The 21,981-nt window shown below is 38.5% G+C and overlaps 2 protein-coding genes across 3 annotated transcripts; one reads left to right on the top strand and one right to left on the bottom strand.

The window, feature by feature from the left end:
* Nucleotides 1–515: 515 nt before the first annotated feature.
* LOC146320609 (aldehyde dehydrogenase 1A1-like) lies at nucleotides 516–10,769 on the bottom strand. Of its 2 annotated transcripts, none has more exons than XM_084728929.1 (14): nucleotides 10,524–10,769; nucleotides 8,581–8,738; nucleotides 5,927–6,031; nucleotides 5,391–5,531; nucleotides 5,084–5,213; nucleotides 4,879–4,940; nucleotides 3,615–3,743; nucleotides 3,315–3,428; nucleotides 3,077–3,179; nucleotides 2,561–2,745; nucleotides 2,291–2,455; nucleotides 2,039–2,196; nucleotides 1,484–1,558; nucleotides 516–713 (listed from the first exon to the last, which is right to left on the bottom strand). In XM_084728929.1, the coding sequence occupies exons 1-14, from the start codon at nucleotides 10,582–10,584 to the stop codon at nucleotides 641–643; spliced, it is 1,659 nt and encodes a 552-aa protein (XP_084585055.1). In that variant the 5' UTR covers nucleotides 10,585–10,769; the 3' UTR covers nucleotides 516–640. The 2 variants fall into 2 exon arrangements, 1 of the variants encoding a protein (XP_084585055.1); XR_014771472.1 differs by having other exon boundaries at nucleotides 689–713; nucleotides 2,035–2,196.
* A 5,859-nt stretch (nucleotides 10,770–16,628) lies between these two features.
* Nucleotides 16,629–21,802, top strand: cyp1d1 (cytochrome P450, family 1, subfamily D, polypeptide 1). Its single transcript, XM_084729593.1, has 7 exons — nucleotides 16,629–16,898; nucleotides 16,969–17,577; nucleotides 18,773–18,896; nucleotides 19,018–19,107; nucleotides 21,093–21,216; nucleotides 21,303–21,389; nucleotides 21,520–21,802. Exons 1-7 carry the CDS (start codon nucleotides 16,629–16,631, stop codon nucleotides 21,800–21,802), a joined length of 1,587 nt encoding a protein of 528 aa, XP_084585719.1.
* The last annotated feature ends 179 nt before the right edge of the window (nucleotides 21,803–21,981 follow it).

The following is a 21,981-nucleotide window of genomic DNA, read 5'->3' on the forward strand; positions in this document are numbered from 1 at the left end:
TCTATAATGTCTTTACTCTGAAGGTGGAGATGAATTGAAACTTAGTGCAAAGAAAGAGGACACAGACATAACTGTTTGATCTGTATTACTACTGTAGTATTATTATGACAAAATGTACCACAAAACGCAGTGCAGTACCTTTTTGTATACATGTATATATAGCATGATCATATTTACTGCATTGCAATCAGTGTAAAGTTTACTGGTTATTAATATGGGTTGACAGTTTTATTGATTTCTTTTGGAAATCCCTGTAAATAGTAAAATGTCTTTCTATTTTTTGTATGACACCTATTAAAATAATTCTTTTCTGGCAGTGCTATAAGTGCTATTTAAGTGGTTACCTCTGAATACAAACAGGATCAAACACATACCAGACTATAATATAGAACATGCTGTCCACTAAAATGTCATACAATACATCTGAGATAGTACACCAGAGCAGCGGTTCCCAAACTGGAGTCACTGCATAGCAGAAAAAGTTTGAGAACCACTGTACTAGAAGAACAGAGACAACATTGATAAGTGGTTGAAAAAATAGAAATATTTCAGGAGAAATGACAGGAGTAAATGTTCAGATGCCCTCAAAACATCTCTGCATGAGTTTGCAGGAAAAGTCAGTCCTGTGATAATGACGGCATTATGAGTTCTTCTGTGAGATTTTGATAGTGACTGCTTTGACCTCGGTGTATTCCTGAAGAGCATATTCACCCCTGCAAAAAAAACAAACAAACAAACAAACAAACAAACAAAAAAAAAAACACTGATTATGTCATATATTATAATGTTTTCTCACATTATATGGACATTTAGGGGTCCAACACATTTTCCATTTTGGAGATATCAGCAGTAGACGTGTCTGTCTTCTGTCCAATATAAATAAACTAAATGGCACTCGGCTTATAGTCCTCAAAGCACAAAAAAAAGACATTTGAAAAATTCAAAACCAGTGTCTCATTAAAAAAAATCACAACCTGGTGACTCAAGATAATTGAAAGATTGTGTTGTGACCAGTTTCACGTAAGAACTACTGTCTTTCTGCAGTAAAATCTACCGTAACTACTTCAGAAAATATTTTCTTTTCTGCTAGAAAGAAAATAGTTCCTAGAGGGTATATTAAATAGCTTGAAACCCTATTTAAAATATGATCTATGGTTGAAGCAAATTGTTTCCCCCCCCACCCACTCCTCCACAGACTCCAGGAAGCTCAGGCAGGCTGCAGGAACACAAGATGAGCACAACATTATAATCTGTCATTGACATATTGCCCAGTTTCAATGTTATAAATAGGTATTCCTTCTAAAAGAATATTCATGATTTCTTGTGTTTCATGAACACACACTAACATACTAACTAACTAACTAACTAACTAACTAAACATTAAGTATTTACTTTATATTACATGTATACTTTTTATCCCAGAGACTAAGTTTACACCCTTGCATACTAGCCAATATAAACAATATATGATGGGATCACTCACAGTTCCCTGCCATTCCCAGACATCTTGAAACCACCAAAGGGACACTGAGCACTCATAGCATTGTAGCAGTTGACCCTACAGAAAAAAAGAAATATTAGTTTCACAATGAAAACATGAAATTAAAAAAAATCACTTTAGGGAAGGTTTCTGTGAGGATTTTGGCACAGCAGATACTTCAGATTCACTGTTTGTCCTTCAGATATTTAAAGATGGACAACATAAGAGCTCCCCAAGACTGAAATCAGAATATCTCAATTGCCCCCTGGTGGCCGGCTGCAGTATAGGTCATAAATTCTGCCTCCCTAGTGTTAATGGATAGGACATGTGCCGAACTTTAATATAACAGTACAAATCAAATAAATTTTGGATGGTCAGTGTCACTTAAGGTAATTCTTATCATGCTAATGGTTGTGCAAGCATTATTTTTTCTTTTTTCAGTTTTGTTTTAATTAGCTAGTTGATGCTATAAAAAAGGTGGTTTCACGTCATGATTGACAGCTGAGCTCTGCTGATCCAAGACTGTTGAAGATGAATTTTAGAGAATTTCATACCTACCAGACCATGCCAGCCTGCAGCGCAGAGGACACTTTTAGAGCTTTGTCGATGTCATTAGTGAACACTCCTGCTGCCAAGCCATAGTGCGTGGCGTTGGCTCTCTGGATTACTTCATGGATGCTGCGGAAACACATAATCTGCTGGACTGGTCCGAAAATCTGGACGGAAAGAACACAAATAATCCACGAGTTTGTCACGTGTACCATCAGGTGTGGATGTGTCTTTGCAGGTGTAGGTTTGAGGACACAGAACCTCTTCTTTGGCGATTCGCATGTCGTCTGTGACATTTGAGAAGACGGTGGGTTGGATAAAAAGTCCGTGCTGATCCCACGCGGCCCCCCCACACTCCAGTGTGGCTCCTTCTCTCTTCCCGCTCTCAATAAGCTCCATTATCTTATCAAACTGCTTCTGGTCAATCTGCAGGAAACAGCAGCTCAGATCATTTTTTCTTTGAACCTAAAACTTGCAGTTACGTGATGAGAAAGAATCCAACCGCTGTAAAATACAGAAAATATCCTGTACCTGTGGTCCTTGGTCTACCCCTGGCATCAATGGGTTTCCCAGGACTTTGGATTTGGCCTTCTCTACACTGCGGCAGACAAAGTCCTCGTAGATCGGTTCCTCTACAAACACCCTGGAACCAGCCAGACAGCACTGGCCCTGGTTAAAGAACAGACCACTGTGAGCCTGCTCCACTGCGTACTCTACTGCAAGACACACATGTATACACATCAGTCAGTCGGTCAGACTTTATTTGTATAGAGCTTTTCCTACAAACAATATGTGGCACAAAGTGCTTCATGCAATAAATAAATACAGATACCAGATTATTTTTTGTTGCAACAAGTAATGTAATGCCTTGATTTTGTAATTCAGGTGATCAGTAATTTAGTTATATTTTGAAATCAGCAATCTACTATTGTTAATATTTTACTATATTTCCACTGCTGCAAGAATTTCTGCTGCCTGTGCAAAAAGAACACTACATGTAAAAAGTAACTATACAAGAATTCAGTTGTTAAAACAAAACCTACTCACAGTCACAGTCAGCAAAGACAATATTTGGGTTTTTTCCACCGAGTTCCAGTGTAACTCTTTTCAGGTTGCTGTCACCTGCAGCCTTCTGGATGAGTTTTCCAACCTGGCAACCAGTGATAACAATGTGAGATACACAGTTCCATTACAGTAACAGAGTTAAGAAGTTAAGACAAATAATATTAAAGGGCACTAAAACACAAGAGGAGATGAGACACTTTTCATTTCAACAGATACTAACAGCAGTGGATCCGGTGAACGCTACTTTATCAATGTCCATGTGGTGTGAAATGGCACAGCCTGCTGTCTGACCGTAACCTGGCACCACATTCACCACACCTGGGGGAAACCCAGCCTGAACACAGAGAAATATAATAACAGCCACTACACATGTTCCTCTTTAACTGAGACATAATCTTAGAGCAGTCTTTCCATTTTTACACACGTCTTGATGATTTCTGACTCTACGTTTCTGGCTTTTGTCCACATTTTCTTTGTTCTTATATAATTGCTGGGGGGAAAACAGCAATAATGTAAGTACCTCTTTGATGAGAGCAGCCATGTGCAGAGCTGATAATGAGGTCTGTTCAGCAGGTTTGATGACTACAGTGTTCCCACAGCACAGAGCAGGAGCAATCTTCCATGCAAACATCATCACAGGGAAGTTCCACTGTAGGTCAAAATGCATACACATGTTTAATGTGCAACAACATGAGTAACATGTACAGTGAAACATGTTTTTGTGTTTCCTTTACAACAGGTACACACAGATCCAAAAAATATTCTGTTTACACTATATGCTTTAAAGACTTTGTTCAAGTTGCAAGTTTTCACCTCAAAATTGTCTTTAGATCAGTGGCTTCAACCTTTTGTAGCTTAAGTCCCACTTCTGATTGTTAAAAAAGTAAAAGATAATTATGCTTTTATGACTCACAATAGGCTTTTTGAGCTTTTACTTGCGCACGGTCATCTCCTACATCCCTTTTTGTTTTAAAAACTGATCCATTGTGTGTCACTGCATCCAAGGGAGCATTACCTAAATAACAATTGCACAACATGTTTGTCTTTAACTGATGATGTGTAATGACCGGTGTGATTAATAAAGCTAGGAAAGTATACTTATCTCCAGATTCAATATGAGATTCAGTGCATGGGTGCCGATCCATTTCCAAAAAGTATGTATATCACATGTCTGTCATTCTCATCATTTCTATATACTGCTTATAAAAGTGATTAATAAAAGAAACTTTGAATTAAACTGCTACATTTAACAATTCCTGCTCAGTAAACTAATACCATAAGAAAATAAGATAAAAGAGAAGATTTTAGGGCAAACTTTCTTTAGCCCCTGAAAACTGCACAAAGGTGAGTTTTTGTTTATTTTGGATCCCCCTGTGGACAGAAGTGGTAGTGTTTCCACTGTAATAACTGCAACATATACGTAAAAAATAAAATTATCTGAATCAAAAGCTCCTCCTGCTTTTTTTAACTGGCTAACACACTACTTGCTTTAACTCTACATGGGAAAATGTAAACACAGACTCGTTTCATCTTATTTCAAGGAGAAACCAACCCCAGTGACAGCCATTCAGAATAACTATATAAAGATTTCTTTCTCTTCTCTTTCCCTGCTGTTAAACTGACACATGTATAGAATTAATTATTTTAAATAGAAATGTAAATGTTTTACATAAACTGCAACCTTGCTCATTATAGTTTATATAGTTTCTATAGTAAAAACTTAAATTAGGTAAGTGTTTGCTTTTAAGTGTTGTGTATTCAGTCTCTTTAATGTTTCTACTCACAGGAATGATCTGTCCACAAACTCCAATGGGCTCATGTCGTGTGTAAGTAAAATAATCTCCATCTAAAACAAATGCATAGTTAATGTACAATAGCTTTGAAAACATAGTGTTTTTTAGTGTTTATGTTAAAAGATAATTGTCAAACACAGCAATATCTATAATCTATAGTTTTAAGCTTCTTGTTATTGAGAAGAGATGAACTCACCAACAGGGATGGTTTTGCCATGAATCTTGTCTGCCCAGCCACCATAATATCTCAAGGTTTTGATTGTGGCCATCAGATCTACAAAATATGCCATGAGAAACACTTTGCCAGAGTCCAAAGCCTCTATTGTCTATAAATAAAAAACAAAGTAATTGTTATCCAAGCACCATTACTTTAACGAACCAATTGGTCTTTCACTGCAAATATGAATTATGTGCAGCAATATTCAAACTGAGGATTTACTGCATGAGTGTGTATATATATATATGTGTGTGTGTGTGTGTGTGTGTGTGTGTGCGTTTCTCACTGCTAGCAGAAGACGATCTCTCTCCACTAAGTCAGCCAGTCTGTTGAGGAGTTGACCTCGGTCTGAGGCGTCCATGGATCGCCATGGGGACCCCATCTGGAAGGCATCTCTGGCACACCTAACTGCCTTGTCCACATCTTCCTACAAGAGGTGCAAGTGGACGAGTTGGACACAAAAGTCAGTTTTATTAATACTGCCCATATTTTGTTTCTATAAAGTAGTTTCTAATACCTTTGATTGGGTTGGATTCTCCTTAAAATCAGATGAAACAAGCTTGTGTTTACATTGTATCAGGCAAAGTTGCAGTAGATAGAATGTTAGCCATTTAAAAAGAAGCAGGAGATTTTTATTAAAAATATTTTATTTTTGATGTCATATTTAGTGGTTATTATGTTGGAAACCCTTATGCATTTGTCCACAGTGCCCTCCAAAATCAACAAAATTTTACAGTTGAAGTCACTCCACCATTTTCATTCCTGCTCGCACAGAGATAAAAAGCACACGTGATGTACTGTTGATGTGTACAACATACTCACAGCGTCAGCCTCTTCCACTTCACACAGCAGCTTCCCTGTGGCAGGATTGTACACAGGAATCTTCCCACCATTGCTGGACTCATGCCACTCATTATTGATGAACAACTGAGATAACAGAGGAGAATTAAAAGAGTAATACACACAGAAACAGATTCTTCATGTTTTCCCCTGCTTGTTGCCTCAGAGCAGATCAAAGACTGCCCTAAACACATGGTGCCGAGTATCAGCTCTTGTCAGCCTGATATAATTTATAACCTGTATTTAGTGGGAGTCATTTTGCCTGCTCTGATATTTTTTATGAGATACATATGCTCTAAGAGTATTTTCAGCCAATTCAGTTCAACAGAACCCTGACAATAAGTACTGTAGTAAATATTGTCTCAAATTCCTTGTTTCATCTTGTTAAAACCACATTTCTATTGCTCTCTAATAACAAGCCAACACACCACATTTTTCATTTCAAGTTTTGAAACAAACCACAAATACTAAATTAGTACATCAGTGGTTATAATACTATTTTAAAGAGTAACTAAACCAATTTTATACAGCTTAATTCACCAAATAAAAATCATATCATCGACAAAAAACCCACACATGTTGCATTCAAGCCTGAACAGCTCCGACCTGGTCACAAAGGCCATGCAGCCTGCTTTTTCCGAGGACACTGAAGCGCAACAGACTGAACCAAAAACTTCTATCACTGCACTACTGAGAATATCATGAAACACTGCTGTACAGTAAGGACCTGCAGCAGATAGTTAAATGGAGCTCAGTAGATCTTCAGACCTGAGAGGCATTTACTCGAGCTGTTTCCTAATATCACCAGAGATCCTTCACGCCACAGACACCCTCTTTTTTACCGCCCTGCTCTCAGGCTTGAAGTGCAATATCAGACTGCAACTGCTAAAGCAGTAAGTGAAATAACTGACTGATGTTTTATCCACAAATGTTTACATATATGATGACCATTTATATAACTATTTTAATTTTTATTAGGGCTGCACAATACAGTAAAAAAGAAAATATTGCAATTATTATGACAGATATTGCACCTGCAATTTGAGTCATCATTAGTTTGAATAATCATTTTTGCATCACAATTTTCAAATTCACTGAAAAAAAAAACAAAATCATGATCTGACATTTGTTGGAGTCTGCACCAAACAAAGATGTTGTCTTTACATCTGGAGAACAAGATGTGTGGGTCAGGTCATCTCTGCAGCGCTAATACTTCATTATTATATGGTTGGTCATAGATTTTTACTTTATAAAAAAACTGCAGTCTCTGCGATTTGGATAATATTTAGATTGATTATGCAGTCTAATTTATACAACACTAATTTTGTGGCTCACTTACTCATGTAAGTAAGTATCACTCTGCAGCAGATTTTTCTGCACACAGTGTTATACTAATGACTGAGAAAGACAAACCCAACAATGCCAGTGGTGGCTACTTTATATACTCTAATGAAATCTGTAGATCTGAAAACTATATGTTCACTCAGACTTTCTTCATCAAGGCTAAATACCCTCTAATTAACCAAAGTGAAAAACATTTGTGGATCCGCTGCGTGATTCTGACATTTTGGCCCATAATGGAAATCAGGCCAGTAGTTTTTCCATAATTGTGCTGACAGACAAACAAACAAACAAACAAACTGAACTGAAAACATAACCTCCTTGTTGGGGTTAAACAGTAATTAAGTGGAATTTAGTATACCCCCCTGCCTTTTTGTTATGAACTAAATTTCCCTGTAGGAACAAAGAAATCAGAACCAAACTGGAGTTCAGTTGTGGACTCCTGATGTCTGGTTCAGTCCCGATTCGTTTTAACTTTTCACTGTTTGGTGAAGCTAGCGCAGGGGTCTGCAACCTTTATGATCAAAAGATCCACTTACTCTGTGACTTTTGTCACGAGCATGGGGTGACACGTGTGAATTGCTTCAGTAACACATGACTTTCATTATGTGACTTTCATAGTCAGGGTAAACCAAACATGGTTTTAGTTGTCTGAACCTAACCAAACTGTGACACATTCATAACGTTAATCAGGTACAGCCTACAACAGCCAAAGGGTTGCTTCTGCTTCAGTATGCCGAGGGACGGTTAAATTTTGTTGGTATGTGACGAGTTGGGATGAGACTGCACTGGCAACTATTATATTCTGTCTTTTGTTTTTTTTGGATTTGGCATCCATAAAAACAAAAGGCACAAAGCTGTAGACATAGGCTATAACAGACATTGTACTTGGCAAAATATTGAAACTTTTCTTTTATTTGGTGTATATGCTGCAAACTTTTACAGTTGCAGAAGGTAAGAATCACTTTAGACCTCTACAGTGATAAATCAAAATCAAATGTTTAAAAAAAGAACAGTTATTCATTTCCATACAATGTGTTGCCAGAGCCACAGGGAGCCACCGGAGAGAGCAAAAGAATTGCTGCTCCAGAGCTGCAGGTTGCTCAGCCCCGGCCTAATCAGTGCAAAGCAAGGTGAAAACACATCAGTAATACTCCCTGACATAACTGATTTGATCAGAACATTTTCACAAATTCATGACCTGTTTGTATTATCTTTTAGTATAATGGTAAAATTTCAGGTTAATAGTTTATTTGGGCCTGTCCTGAATTTTTCAGGATGTCTGGGCAGCTTACCTTCGTGTACTGAATGGGGGGGTCTGGGACTGGCATGGGCAGAGCCTGGGCTTCAGGTCTGTCTTCAGGCTGTGGTTTATGGTGCTGGTTTGAATCTTGGTGGCTGCACCCTTTACCAGACTGCTGCTGGTCGGAGCTCATGTCGGCATGCTTTCCTTCTGAAAAACACAAATATAGAAGCCAGTGTCCACTCCTGCTTGTTTTTGCGTATGCGTGTTGTCTGTTTAACCATACACAGCAGTGCATGTGTGTGTGAACATTTGATTGTGAAAGTTAATATCTGGATCGCTGAGTGAGAATAGCTCCCTTCGTGTTTCGTCATAACCCTGTGCATAAGTTGCCATCCCAACCCGCTGGAGGGAGACTGTGCCAAATGAGGTACTGGCATTGTCAGCAGGGTAACGCCGTGGGGTCGAGGGTTACGACTGGCACCGTAAAGTCGGGCTGGCTCTGAGCAGTGGACTGGACTGACCTCATTTGGACAGAGAGGATGCAGGCTGGAGCAAAATAATACCAGAAGTGTGTTGTAGAAAACTCTAAACTAAGAATATAAATAGTAAGAAACAGGATTGTGTGATGAAAAAGAGATGATTACAGAGGAATGTAAGATGGAACACACAACTAGATCATATTAATACTAATACATCACAGTATGTAAGCCATTCCCCCAAATTGGTGCCATCTGCATGTTGCAACTTTTCAAAATTGTGTTTAATTATTCAAGACGTGTACACTTTATTTGCCACTTTATTTATTTTTTGTAACAGGACTGAAAGTAACAGAATCAAACAGTGCTGCCTCTTGTTGATCATGTGACTTGCTGAATTTCCCAAATTTCTCAGGGGTGGAATGTGTTAGAGTAGCAGGACTGAGTGAAAACCTGGAGACATGACTAAAATCTGCAGTTTAACCAACATATTTTGATTATCTGGTTAGAAAATGTATTTAAATGTATAAATTGTAAATAGAGTTACATAATAATACACAAAAATAAGCTCTGTTAAGTATTCTAATATTTCATGGTAAAGTTTTATATGAAGTATCTTCAAATTGCAATTAGGACAAAGTGCAGGACACTTTGCTTGTTAATATAATGTATTATACACATACTTTTGATGCATATTTGTGCATGCAATGGACAGAAAAGGCACCAATTCAGTGGACTGGCCTATGTGCTAACTTCAGTGTTTTGTTTTCTGTAATTTGATTCATTCAGAATGTTTACTTTTTTCGCTTAATATTTAGCTGTATGCAGTAGGGATGGGTATATGAAAAACTGGTAATAAACCATTATCCGTTCCTGACTGGACAGTACTGAAATATATATATATATATATATATAATATAATATATAATAATATATATAAGCTCCTGGACAAACAATGCTGTGCAATAATTTCACATTTTTTATGTCATGTCTTTATTTTCAGGACCAAATTATGTTGAGTGGTATCAATGAGAGTATCAATAAGTATTGGTATTTTTATTGGTAGTGGTATCTATAAAACCCTAAGTATACCCTTTCCTAGGTCAGCTGTCAGTAGACCAGGTCTGGTATCTTCAGTAAATTATTGACTTTTGTAGCATAATTGATATTTCAGTAATTCATGTAACAAGCAAAGCAATACAAGTTTTGGCAAGGCAATGCATAATGCTTTAAAATATGAAACATGAAAAAAAAAAAACAGCATAAAACATATAAAAAAGAGTATACATCTTTTAAAATTAAATTGCAAGGTTAAGAACAGGTGGTTTATGAGTATTAGTAAAGTTCAGTTGGGATATAACGTTTTAACCAGGATTTAAATGTGTCTAACATCCACTGTAACTGTAGTCTGCTTCTTCGTATTTTGTTTTTTCACAATAAAATGCATTGTTATTATTACTGACAGATTCGAGTTGTAAATGAAAGGTTATAACAGCTTCATAAAAAGTTTATTTACCTATGGAAGGTTGTGGTGAGGTTCCTCCAGTCTGCTGAACTCCCACTCCGGTGACTGGCATGTTGCAGCAGCAGCAGCTGTCTATATGTCTGTCTCCTGTCTGTCTCCTGTCTGTGTCCTCTCTGTCTCCTGTCTGTCTCCTGTCTGTGTCCTCTCTGTCTCTGTCTGTCTCTCACCGCCCTTTTAGTGAGCAGCTTTATATACCTGCCGCCCTCTCTCAGCTCTACAGAACAGTAAACGTCTTCATCACGTCCCGTCTCACCAGGAGACCTCCTCGGTCCTCTGCTGCACGCGCTCATCACCGTTCAGACGGAACCAATCACAGTTCACCTCACGTGCCCCGCTAGGCAGGCGCGCGCACCGCTCAGTTTCCCCGCCATGAAACACAGGAGCCTACTATAGTGAAGGGTAAGTATTTTTAATCTGAGCTGAAATTAGCTTGAATTTATTGTTCATTGATCTTTTCTATAAATTAAAGGAATTATAAACATTGAAGAGTCAAGAAATGTAATTAGCTCTTTTCTCTTTGAGAATAAGTAATAGCCAAAACCAGGCTTCAACTGATGATCTGGCAAATATCTAATGGGCATGTCCACCTAGTGAGCTGCCAGGCCACCAGCATTAAAACAAAAACAAACAAACAAACAATCAAACAAACAAACAAACAAACAAACAAAAAAAGACTTAATAAGTAAATTTGACCTTCCGATCTCAGCCCACTTGATATTATAGCTGCCCATCTGACTGGGGTGTTACACAGTGCCAATACTCATCATCCTGGGGTTTATTTTATATTTTTTAATATTTTGTGAAAGTCATCACTATAATATTGTCACAATATTAAGGTATTTGGTCAAAAATATTGTGATTTTTACTCATTTTATCACCTTAGACGCTTCCACCCTTTGGAGTACATATCATGTAGTCAGTCACAACCTACATGATCAATATTTATCGACATCAACTGATATGAAACTTTGATCTTTTAGCCCATTTTCACATTGGCAGAGTTTAGCTCTGAGTTTGGTCAGTTTTCAGGGGATAACCCCACAAACTTCACTGGTCCACTTACTACTCAGCTCTGCAGTGGTTTGGGTTAATAGTACAGTATCCATAATTCAGGGGATTGTAAGGATGGTGTGTTAGTGGTTGGTGTTTGACCGATTTTGGAAGTCCGGTCTGGGCCAAAAATGCCAAGGTAGATTTTTTGCCCCAGTCCAGCTGTGGTTGAGGTGTAATCAGGAAAATGCAGAATTTCTCTGGAAATTCATACAATTCAATCAGAGACATCGAGGTCTCAACCCACAGGGGATTTTTCATCAAATACCAGATGATTGTCATGAAATTACAACAATGATCAGTGAGCTGTGGCATTGTGCCACATTGTATGGCAAAACATTTCATGAGGATAGTACAAATATGTACTTTTTTAAGTATCTACCTGAACTAGTTGTATGACCCAAAGGAATTGGCCACTGAAAAAGATACTTAGATTTGAATGTACTTAAACTACCACCTAACTGCTGCAAATTGTAGCTCAACAAGTAATTGAACTATACGTGGTTACCTAAACCCTGGCGTTGCGCCTCAGTTTTTCCTACTTTTCTATTCCAACTAAATCACTCTTTTCTATGTACGTAATCTGTGTCTAATTTAAGGCGTTCTTGCAGGTCTACTGTGCCTGTTTTGGTTGATGTATACACATTTATGATAGTCCTAATGGGGTAATTGAATTAGTTTATTCTTAAATTAAGTAAGTTAATTAATATCACAAAATCATTCCTCTTTTTTTTAAACAGCTTTTCCTCCCGCAGCCAGTGCCAATTATCTGGTATTTTGAGACAACTGGTGTCAGCCAATGTCTGTGTTGATTAAACGCTGATGTTGAATGACGTTGCTTCTGTCATACTGTAAATGTAACAGTTGTACATCCAAAAATAAGTACAGCAGTGAAAATAGTTAGTTGGAGTCATTGATGGTATATTAAATAAGTTGAAATCCTATTGAAAATTCCCCCCGCCCCCTCGCCCCCAGACTTTCGGAAGCTCAGACAGGCTGAAGGAACACTGCAGGAGTGCAAGACGAGTGCAACATTGTAATTTGACCATAACATGGCAATGAGTCCTATACTGTCAGTTGATCAGTTGTTTTTAACTGTCAGTTGTGTATCAATGCAATGTTCAGCCTGTTATCCTGAAAACGAAAGCCCACTGCTCTGAAAATACACACTCTGAAGTTTGAGTTAAGTGACTGCCTGTCTCACTACATTTAATGATTTATTATAGCAAATATATCACAGATTTACCAGACACATTCTGAAATCCACAGCATAACCCAATATATTTTTATATTTCATCAATTATTAATAAATAATCAATAGCTACAAGCTACAATAATGTGCATGAAATACTTGGATTTTACATGACTTTTCTTTGTTTTGATTATATATCAACCCTGCTATAAATTTAATACATAATGCCAATATATGATATCAGCATCAGCCACTTACAAAAAGCTGCTTTGAGCAAGCTCAAACATTTACATGTCTTTGTCTTTGCAGCCACTTCTTGTTGCAGTGCGTCTATTGCATGCAGCACATGCTGAGTATTGGCCATGTAGAAGGCAGCAAACATAATTGGGAAGATGTTTGCTTTGATAAGGGGCCTCCTGCTGCTTCACTGTCTCCCAGGAACAATGCGATCACATAACTTTGTCTGGTGCGCCTATTTTGATCTTGGCTGTACACACACACATACACGCACCCCTTTGAGAATTATCCCCAGGGGCTACACAACCTCTGTAATTAACCCTTGTTAAACAATGGAAAGATCAGCAGAACTGCAGTGGAAACCCATCTTCCCATACAAATGTGTAGAGCTCTACAGTTGACTTGAGGCTTGTGCTGTGAAGGCAGTTTGGGTTAGTTATATAGTGGGTTGTGAGCACTGGATGAAAGCTATTCACTCAAATTCTGCTTGTCTATCTCAATCATTTTGGGTGTTTTGTGCCTCAGTGAGGAATTATAACTGATATTCATTTTTGATCAAGACACATGGTATCACTGTCACAAAGAAAGAGAAAGAGAGATTGTTTTTGATTTTTTTCTCATTTATTTATTTATGTATTTATTGGGCTCTGAGCACCACAGGCCAAGTGCCCTCTAGTTCTGTTATATTGGAGAGAAAGTAGACATCCCTACAGATAATGCCTCTAAAACCTGGCAACTTATGCCCAAAAAATCCAGACAGATAAATAGAACTACAGGCCAGAGGAAAATATGCATTTTTGATTTGGGGGTGAACTGTCCCTTTAAGTTTTGTAAATAAGGCCACAAAACTGTAGCACAAGTATAAAACATCTGCTACCATCACTAAAAACAACCACAAATAGTGCAGTTCATCACTTAAACAGGTCTGTGACTGGCAAATGACATCAATGTTGTATACAAACCTTTAATTTGCTCTTAATAGTAAATTTGCAGGCCACAACACCTCCTCTAAACAGCACATTCTCCTAGTAGACACTTCACCATCCAGTCTGGCTCCACAGAGTGTGTGTCTCGGCTCTGTCTGCCAGAGCTAATGACAAGACCGGACCGCCTCGGCCCTGGAAAGGATGTGGTGGACCACTAGGTCAAAGGAGCTGTCGCTCGGCCTGACAGCACCGGGTGTTCCACAGTTGAGCCTGAGCTAAATTGACGGTTCGGTGGAGAGTGAGAAAGAAAGGAGAATAAAAGGAATGAAAGATGGAGAGCGAGAGATAGTGAGAGAAACTGGGGAGGAGGATGTGAGACTGGCACAGATGAAAAGAAGGGAAATGAAGGATGAAAGCATGAGAGAGAAGGTGGGAAAAAGGGAAGAGAGAACTTGAGGAAAAGCGAAAAGGCCACAAGTGAAAATAACAAAAGATAAAAAAAAGAGAGAATAAATGAAAGGGAAATTATTATTATTATTATATAATAGACATGGGCGACATTAGGGCATTATTTTCATTGGTTAATCTGTTGATAATTTTCTTGATCAATCGATTAGTTGTTTGGTTCATAAAATGCCATAAAGTGTGAAACATGTTGATTTAGAGGTTTTCCAAAGCCCAAGGTGACATCCTTAAATATCTTATTTTGTCCACAACTCAAAGCTATTCACTTTACTGTCAGAGGTGTAAAGAAACCAGAAAATATTCACATTTTAAAAGCTGAAATTTAGAATTTTGATATTTTTTCTTTAAAATGAATAATTGATCACTAAAATAGTTGGTGATTAATTTTATTGTTGACAAGTATTCAATTAATTGACTAGGTGTGCAGTTCTCTCAATGGCTGAAAAATCCACATGATGTTGCCACTGTAATATAAAATCTGCCACTGTACGAAGAGTTATAACTTCATAACTATTACTAGTGTTTTTCATACTGTAACTACACACAAAGCATGCATTAAGGTTGTAGCCTTTTTAATAATCTTTACTGTTGAGGGTGTGTCATGTTTTTTTTTTGTAAACCAGTGTATGGAGTGTTCCTGTAACTGTGACCACGCTTCTTACGTAAATCCATTTCTGCCAGTGTAATGAAAAAAATATCCTGAAGTAGGTCATTATAATGAGAAATTTTCTCACTATAATGACTTATTATCACCAAATAATGGCTTAATATAACAAAATAATGACATAGTTTATCAAAAAATGACTTTATATCTAAAGATAATGAGAAAATCTCTCATAACCTCAGAAACCTTCCCAAAATATTGACTTAACATTTGAAAATTTTGAGAAACCTTCCAAAAATAATGACTTATTATCTCTAAATAATGATTTAATATTTCAAAACAATGAGAAACTTTATGAAAATGATGACTTAATGTATCTAAATAATGAGAAACCTTCTCAAAATATTGACTTCATATCTCTTGGTAATGCCAAATTAACCATATTGGCAGATGTTGGCTTCACGAGGTGTTGTGGTTGTGAATAGACATGATGTGATGCAAGTCAGTGACAAACATCAACTGCCTGAAAACATGACCTTAGTCCAAACCGTAGGGTACATGAAGTCAACATGAACAGAAGGGGAGCGCCCCCTTGTGATACTTTACAAATATTACATTTTTCATAAAAGTACTCAGATCCTTCACTTAACTGACTACTAACTTCACAATGTTTTATTCAGTACAAAACAGTCAATTTGAAATGAAAATATGTTGAAATAAATATTAAGTGATGAAAATTCATGGTACATTTTCAAGGTGCTTGTGGAGAATCTTTTTTTTTTGGCTTTTTTCCATCCTTGCATGTGTAGTAACACTTTTTATAAAATATAATCCCATGAAAATACTTTGCAAATCAACGCACAGCGACAACAAGCAACTTCCAGCTTTGTGAGGACAGAGGGAACAGGGAGAGGAGGGGCCCATGTTGTGAACGGTTCCGGTCTACGGTCAAATGGGCCGATGCGGTCACTGGCTGGCCGGGCCAGACTCCTCGTCCTTCACCCTGAGCCAAGTTTCTCGCCATGTGTGCCTCTCTATTGTGAGCGGGCAGCAGCTCCCTCTGCAGGGGGCCCGCCTGCTGCTCAAAGGGACATCCCAGACTGCTCCTGAGGATCAGACCTCAAACTTCTGCCTGCTGACTATTTTGGTTTCTGCTCTGCTCCCTGTTGCCTGGCTCCCTACATTTTGACACCAAAGTTACAGAGGACGCTGCATGGTGAGTTTTCTTTCGTTGTTTCCTTTTTCCTTCTTTCATTTGGGAGCCGTATTACTAACTTTTGTGAGTAAATCCTCTCTATATTTTGAGCACGAGTCACAGCTTGATTGAGAGTAATTTAATCTTTTTTCACTCTTACAAATTTTCCCGTTCTATGTTTTTTAATGATCTCTTTCTCTTTCAGTCTACCTGCCAATATGAAACCTTTATCAAAATAATGACTTAGTATCTCAAATAATGAGAAACTTTACCAAAGTAATGACCTTATGTCTCAAAATAATGAGAAACTCTCTAAAAATATTGACTTAATATTTGAAAATACTGGAAATTTTCCCAAAATGTTGACTTAATATCATGTCTTTTGTGTCTTTTAACAATCTCTTTCTCTCTTAGTTTACCTGCCATGATGAGATTGACATTTGGGACTCTGCCCTTGAAGGACAACCCTTGTGCCTCTCTGTCCAGTGTCACTGTGGCTCTGTGTCTCATCACCCTCCTCCTGATGGCCCTCAGGGGCCGAAAGAGCCACCACTACTACTCCCAATTGGACCAGACAAAATATCCCCCTCCTCCTGGCCCCACGCCGTGGCCCCTTGTCGGCAATCTGCTGCAGATGGGGGATCAGATTCATCTTTCTTTAACCCGCCTGAGGCTCCAGTACGGTGATGTTTTCAAGGTAGGAACAGTAAAATGTGTTTTTTTAAATGGAAGATTCATTTATTTATTCAATCATTCCTTTACTTCAGATGCGTCTGGGTTCTTTGACTGTTGTTGTCCTGAGTGGATACTCCACCATCAGACAGGCGCTGGTCCGGCAGGGAGAAGCTTTTGCTGGCCGACCTGACCTCTTCACCTTTTCTGCCGTGGCCAACGGGACCAGCATGACCTTCAGTGAGAAGTATGGACCAGCCTGGATGCTCCATAAGAAGCTGTGTAAGAACGCCCTCAGGTCGTTCTCTCAGGCTGAGCCCAGAGGATCTGGTGCCACCTGCCTGCTGGAGGAGCATGTCTGCGCAGAGGCAGCAGAGATGGTGGAGGTGATCCGGGAACAGGCTGCTGCAGCTGCTAAAGGAGGTGGTATAGATCCGGTGAAGCCCCTGGTGACCTCAGTGGCGAATGTTGTCTGCGCTCTCTGTTTTGGGAAAAGGTACGATTACAACGACAAGGAGTTCCTCACTATCGTTCACATCAACAACGAGGTCCTGAGGATCTTTGCAGCGGGGAACCTGGCTGATTTTTTCCCCGTGTTCCGCTACGTTCCAAGTCCATCTCTGAGGAAGATGGTCCAGCATATCCACAGGATGAACGGATTCATGGAGCGGAGCATTGAGGAGCACATCAACACCTTTGATAAGGTAAGGAGGCCAGCAGACTGTAGACAGGGCTGTTGATTAACCTCTTGATTATTGTCTCAATGCAATATAGCACAGGAATTTACTTAGTTCTATCTTATCTTATCTTATCTTCGTCTATAAAATGTCAAAGCTCAAGATAATTTCCTCAAATGTCTTGTTTTGTCCACAACCCAAAGATATTCAGTTCACTGTCGCAGAGGAGTTAAGAAACCAGAAAACAGTCACATTTGCAAAGCTGAAATCAGACAATTTTTACTTTGTTCTTAAAAAAATACTCAAACTGAGTAACTGATGATTAAAACAGTTGGCAATTGATTTAATAGTTGACAACAAATCTTTTCATCGGTGCAGCTCTACTTGAAGAACTGAATTTTGTTTAATGAAAAGAAATCGGAAAAGGAAATGCAGAATTACACACTTTTAAAGTGTTTGCAGGATTATCTGTTGATTATCTGTAAAAAATCAACTTCTCTGTACTTTGGAGCACTGAAAATTAGTTATTCTAATTTGACACATTACACTGAGGGTTGTGTTTTGATGGCAACTGCGAAAGAAAGTAAATTTTAAGAATAATTCACAATTTATGGTTTATGGTTGGACATTCAATGCAAAACAAAGAAAGGAACAAAAATCTGCCTCCACAAGGATTTGTTAAATAGGATAATAATGTATTAAAATGACTAATCAATCACAGATTTGATTAATATTATCTTACCCTAAACAAGTGTGTTGCACAGTGTCCACAAAAAACAGAGAGATTACTTCCAGGACAGCCTGATGTATTGGACTGTGTGTCTGTAAGTGTTGTTTTCTGTAGATCTGTCCCACTAATTTGCCATCCACTATTTAATCTGACATCGCACTCATACAGTAGTAGCTGCGAGTGCAACTGTAGCCAAAAAAATAACAAACAAGTTCCCTGGGAGGGACCTTTGTTCTTGTGCAGAGTGGCTAAAATGTTCGCACGCACTCTAATTAGGAATTAGCGTCCCACTGGAAGACACGCGTCATACTGATTACCGTCTCGTCCATAATTATTGCTTTTAAAACTTTGAACCTCTGTTTCTATTTAAGCCTGCGATAGTCGTTAATCATCCTGTTTTATCCGTTTGATAGAGATAGATTGATGTTTCAGTGGTGATAAAGACAATCAATGTTAAGTATCCTGTCTTTTATTTTATGTGTGTGATTGCAGAACTGTATCCGAGACATTACAGATGCTCTGATTGCACTGTGTGAGGACAGAGAAGAAGATAAAGATTCGTCTATGCTCTCCAACTCTCAGATCATTCACAGTGTCATAGACATCTTTGGAGCAGGTTAGACACACTGGAGTCTTTTACTGATGACAAATAGCGCAGAAAATGACAGTAAATTGATCGTATTGATGAACATGGTTACTTTTTTCACTGCAGTTGTGTTATTTGTGATTTTTTAAAGGATTCGACACCATCATTGCTGGTTTACAGTGGAGCCTGTTGTACCTGATCAAGTTTCCTGACATCCAGGACAGAATACACCAGGAGATAGGTACTGTCTTACATTTCAATGGGACTGGGCTGCAGCTAAGAATTTTTTTATTATCAGTTAATCTACTGATTGTTTTTACCATAAACTGATAAATCGTTTAGTTTATAAAATTGCAAAATACTGTGGAAACTTCTCATCACAAAGACTCATGCATTTACTATTTCAATTTACAGCAATTCCTCACATTTAAGAAGCTGGTACGAGCATATGTTATATATAAACATAAATATTTTTGTTTGAAAAATGACTGAAACAATTAATTGATAAATCTTAGCTCATCAACCAGTGTGTGATATTTCAAAGCAGTGTGCTTTTATTTTCAGGAAAACAGGCTTAACTTTGACAGGTAACTAACAGTTATAAGGAGCTGATCAACTTATGATGAAGGACTAGTCATCGCTTGCCATTGTCAATTTACGAGGCTCCTGCAGGCTGCCTGTCTCTGCCGCGTCTGGGGAGGAGGGGACAGTTACAAACAACTCGCTTCAACTGTCAATCATATAATAAAAAGGATTACAGCCTAAATATAATGACAGCTTGTCTACTCCACTAGCAGTATGTCCAGCTACTGGGGAGATGTCACTGTTGGGTTATCAAAGACACTAGCAAAGAAAACATTAGAGAGGTTAGACCACTGTGTTTAACCATGTGTCTTTAAATGTTACAGCTGAAAATGTTACATGTCTCTGCTGTTCAAATCAGCTGCCAGACATCTATCTGGAGGTGACTGCTGTTGCTACATTAAAATTAAATTCAGCGGTCTATTAGGAAGTCCCAGAATTTCAGAGAGAATCAACACAATTGCCAACCTTAGTGCCCTTACAGGACAGACACCAGAGGAACTCACTAAAAACCAGTCCAATTTGCTGATGCCATTGGCACAGATTTAGATATTGTACTTGGTTATATTACGAATTCCATAATATTGTGATAATTGTGCAGTCATGCTTGGCATTGCCTTTCTAAAATAAACAGGATTGCCCCTGAAAAATACATTGTCTGGATGGCAGCATATGTTGCTCCTAAACCTGTGTGCACTGTTGCATGCATGACATGCACCTGTGTACATCTCTTTGCAGCAAATCTGTATTGTCATCACAAGAGTAGCCAGGCAAATGTTACATGATGTCTATTAGGACGTATCAGATTTTCAGGCAGAATCAACACAACAATTGCCAACCCGAGTGCCCTTCCCGGACAGACACCAGAGGAATTCACAAAAGATCAGTCCAATTTGCTGACGCCAGAGTTACTATTGTGGGTTGACAAAACTGGTGCTGTGTGTTCTTCTGAGGCACGTTGCATTTTCACAGAGAGGGAGGGGGGGGAGACACTAAAAGGAGACAGGATGAATCAGAGAGGGAGGCACAAACAGCCAGAGAAAGAAAGAAAGAAAGAACGAAGGGTTCGAGAGTTCCCGACTGACACAAAGGCTGTAACACGCAAGGCATTGAACACACATAGTTTGACATTCTTCACTTACTCATCACTTCAATTAATTTTAAATCAAGCTTTCATTCTACTGTTTAGTAGGGGCTCACCAATTTACTGGGAACTGCATTAATGAATGAGCAACACTTCTGAATCTGAAATAAATCTGAAATAAATGCATACTTTATGTCATGATAATTACATGTGAAGTGGATGGACAGAATGCAATGATTTGCAAATCCTTTTTGACCTATATTCAATTGAATACAGTACAGAGACAAGGTATTTCATGTTCAAATTGAAACTTTGTTGTCTTTTGTAAAACTGCACTTATTCTGAATTTGATGCCTGCAACACTCCAAAAAATGTGCAAACATTTTTGCAAACAAGCAACAATCTGTGTGGTACTTTTCTTCTTTAACCTAGAGGACAGGACATCCACAATTTTAAAAACCAATCTGAAATGTGGACTCATCAGACCAAAGCACACTTTTCCCCTCTGGAATTGTAAAATAGCTCCTCAGTGTTCATTAAATTTCTTTTTTCTCCGGTAGACAACCACATTGGCCCAGCCAGACTGCCCAGGTTTTCAGATAAGCCCAGGATGCCTTTCACAGAGGCATTCATATATGAAGTGTTTCGCCATGCTTCATATGTCCCGTTTACCATTCCTCACTGGTAAGACATTAGTTTTAATTTCAGTACAGTCATTTACAGTCATATTTATTGTTGTTACAACATCTCTCTGGATTTCTCCCCTTCAGTACCACAAGAAACATCACCCTGAATGGATACTTCATTCCCAAAGATACGTGTGTCTTCATTAACCAATATCAAGTCAATCATGATACGTGAGTAGCCACAATCATCACAACATAATGACTTTGAATTAGACTTTCATCATTAAAAAGTGAAATCTCTCAACATTTTCTCTCCAGCTGATAAAGGTGTGTTCTTTTCATGTTTTTCACTCTGTCTCAGTGATCTTTGGGGTGACCCGGACACATTTCGCCCTGAACGCTTCCTAAGTTTGTCAGGACTCCTTAACAAAGAGCTGACGGAGAAAGTTCTCATCTTTGGCATGGGGAAGAGACGCTGTCTTGGGGACGGATTTGCACGTTTGGAGATGTTTGTGTTTCTCACCACGCTGCTCCATGGGCTGCAGATTGAAAATGTTCCAGGGCAGGAGCTGGATCTGAGCACCGATTTTGGTCTGACTATGAAACCACGTCCATACAGGATAACTATCTCCTTGAGGTTTTAGACCACCAAAAACAAATGGTGCTCTGGTCATTATTATTATTATTATTATTATTATTAGCCACCATAACTGGCTAACCTTAAAGGGTTACTTTGATATTTTTCAACCTGCACAGACAGCACAGAGCAGATTAAATAAGTAGGAAGTCAGAAACAGAAACTTCATAGAGAATCCAGTGTGTT

Source organism: Lutjanus erythropterus, chromosome 10 (assembly GCF_056507025.1).
Source record: "Lutjanus erythropterus isolate fLutEry1 chromosome 10, fLutEry1.hap2, whole genome shotgun sequence".
NCBI lineage: Eukaryota > Metazoa > Chordata > Actinopteri > Lutjaniformes > Lutjanidae > Lutjanus > Lutjanus erythropterus.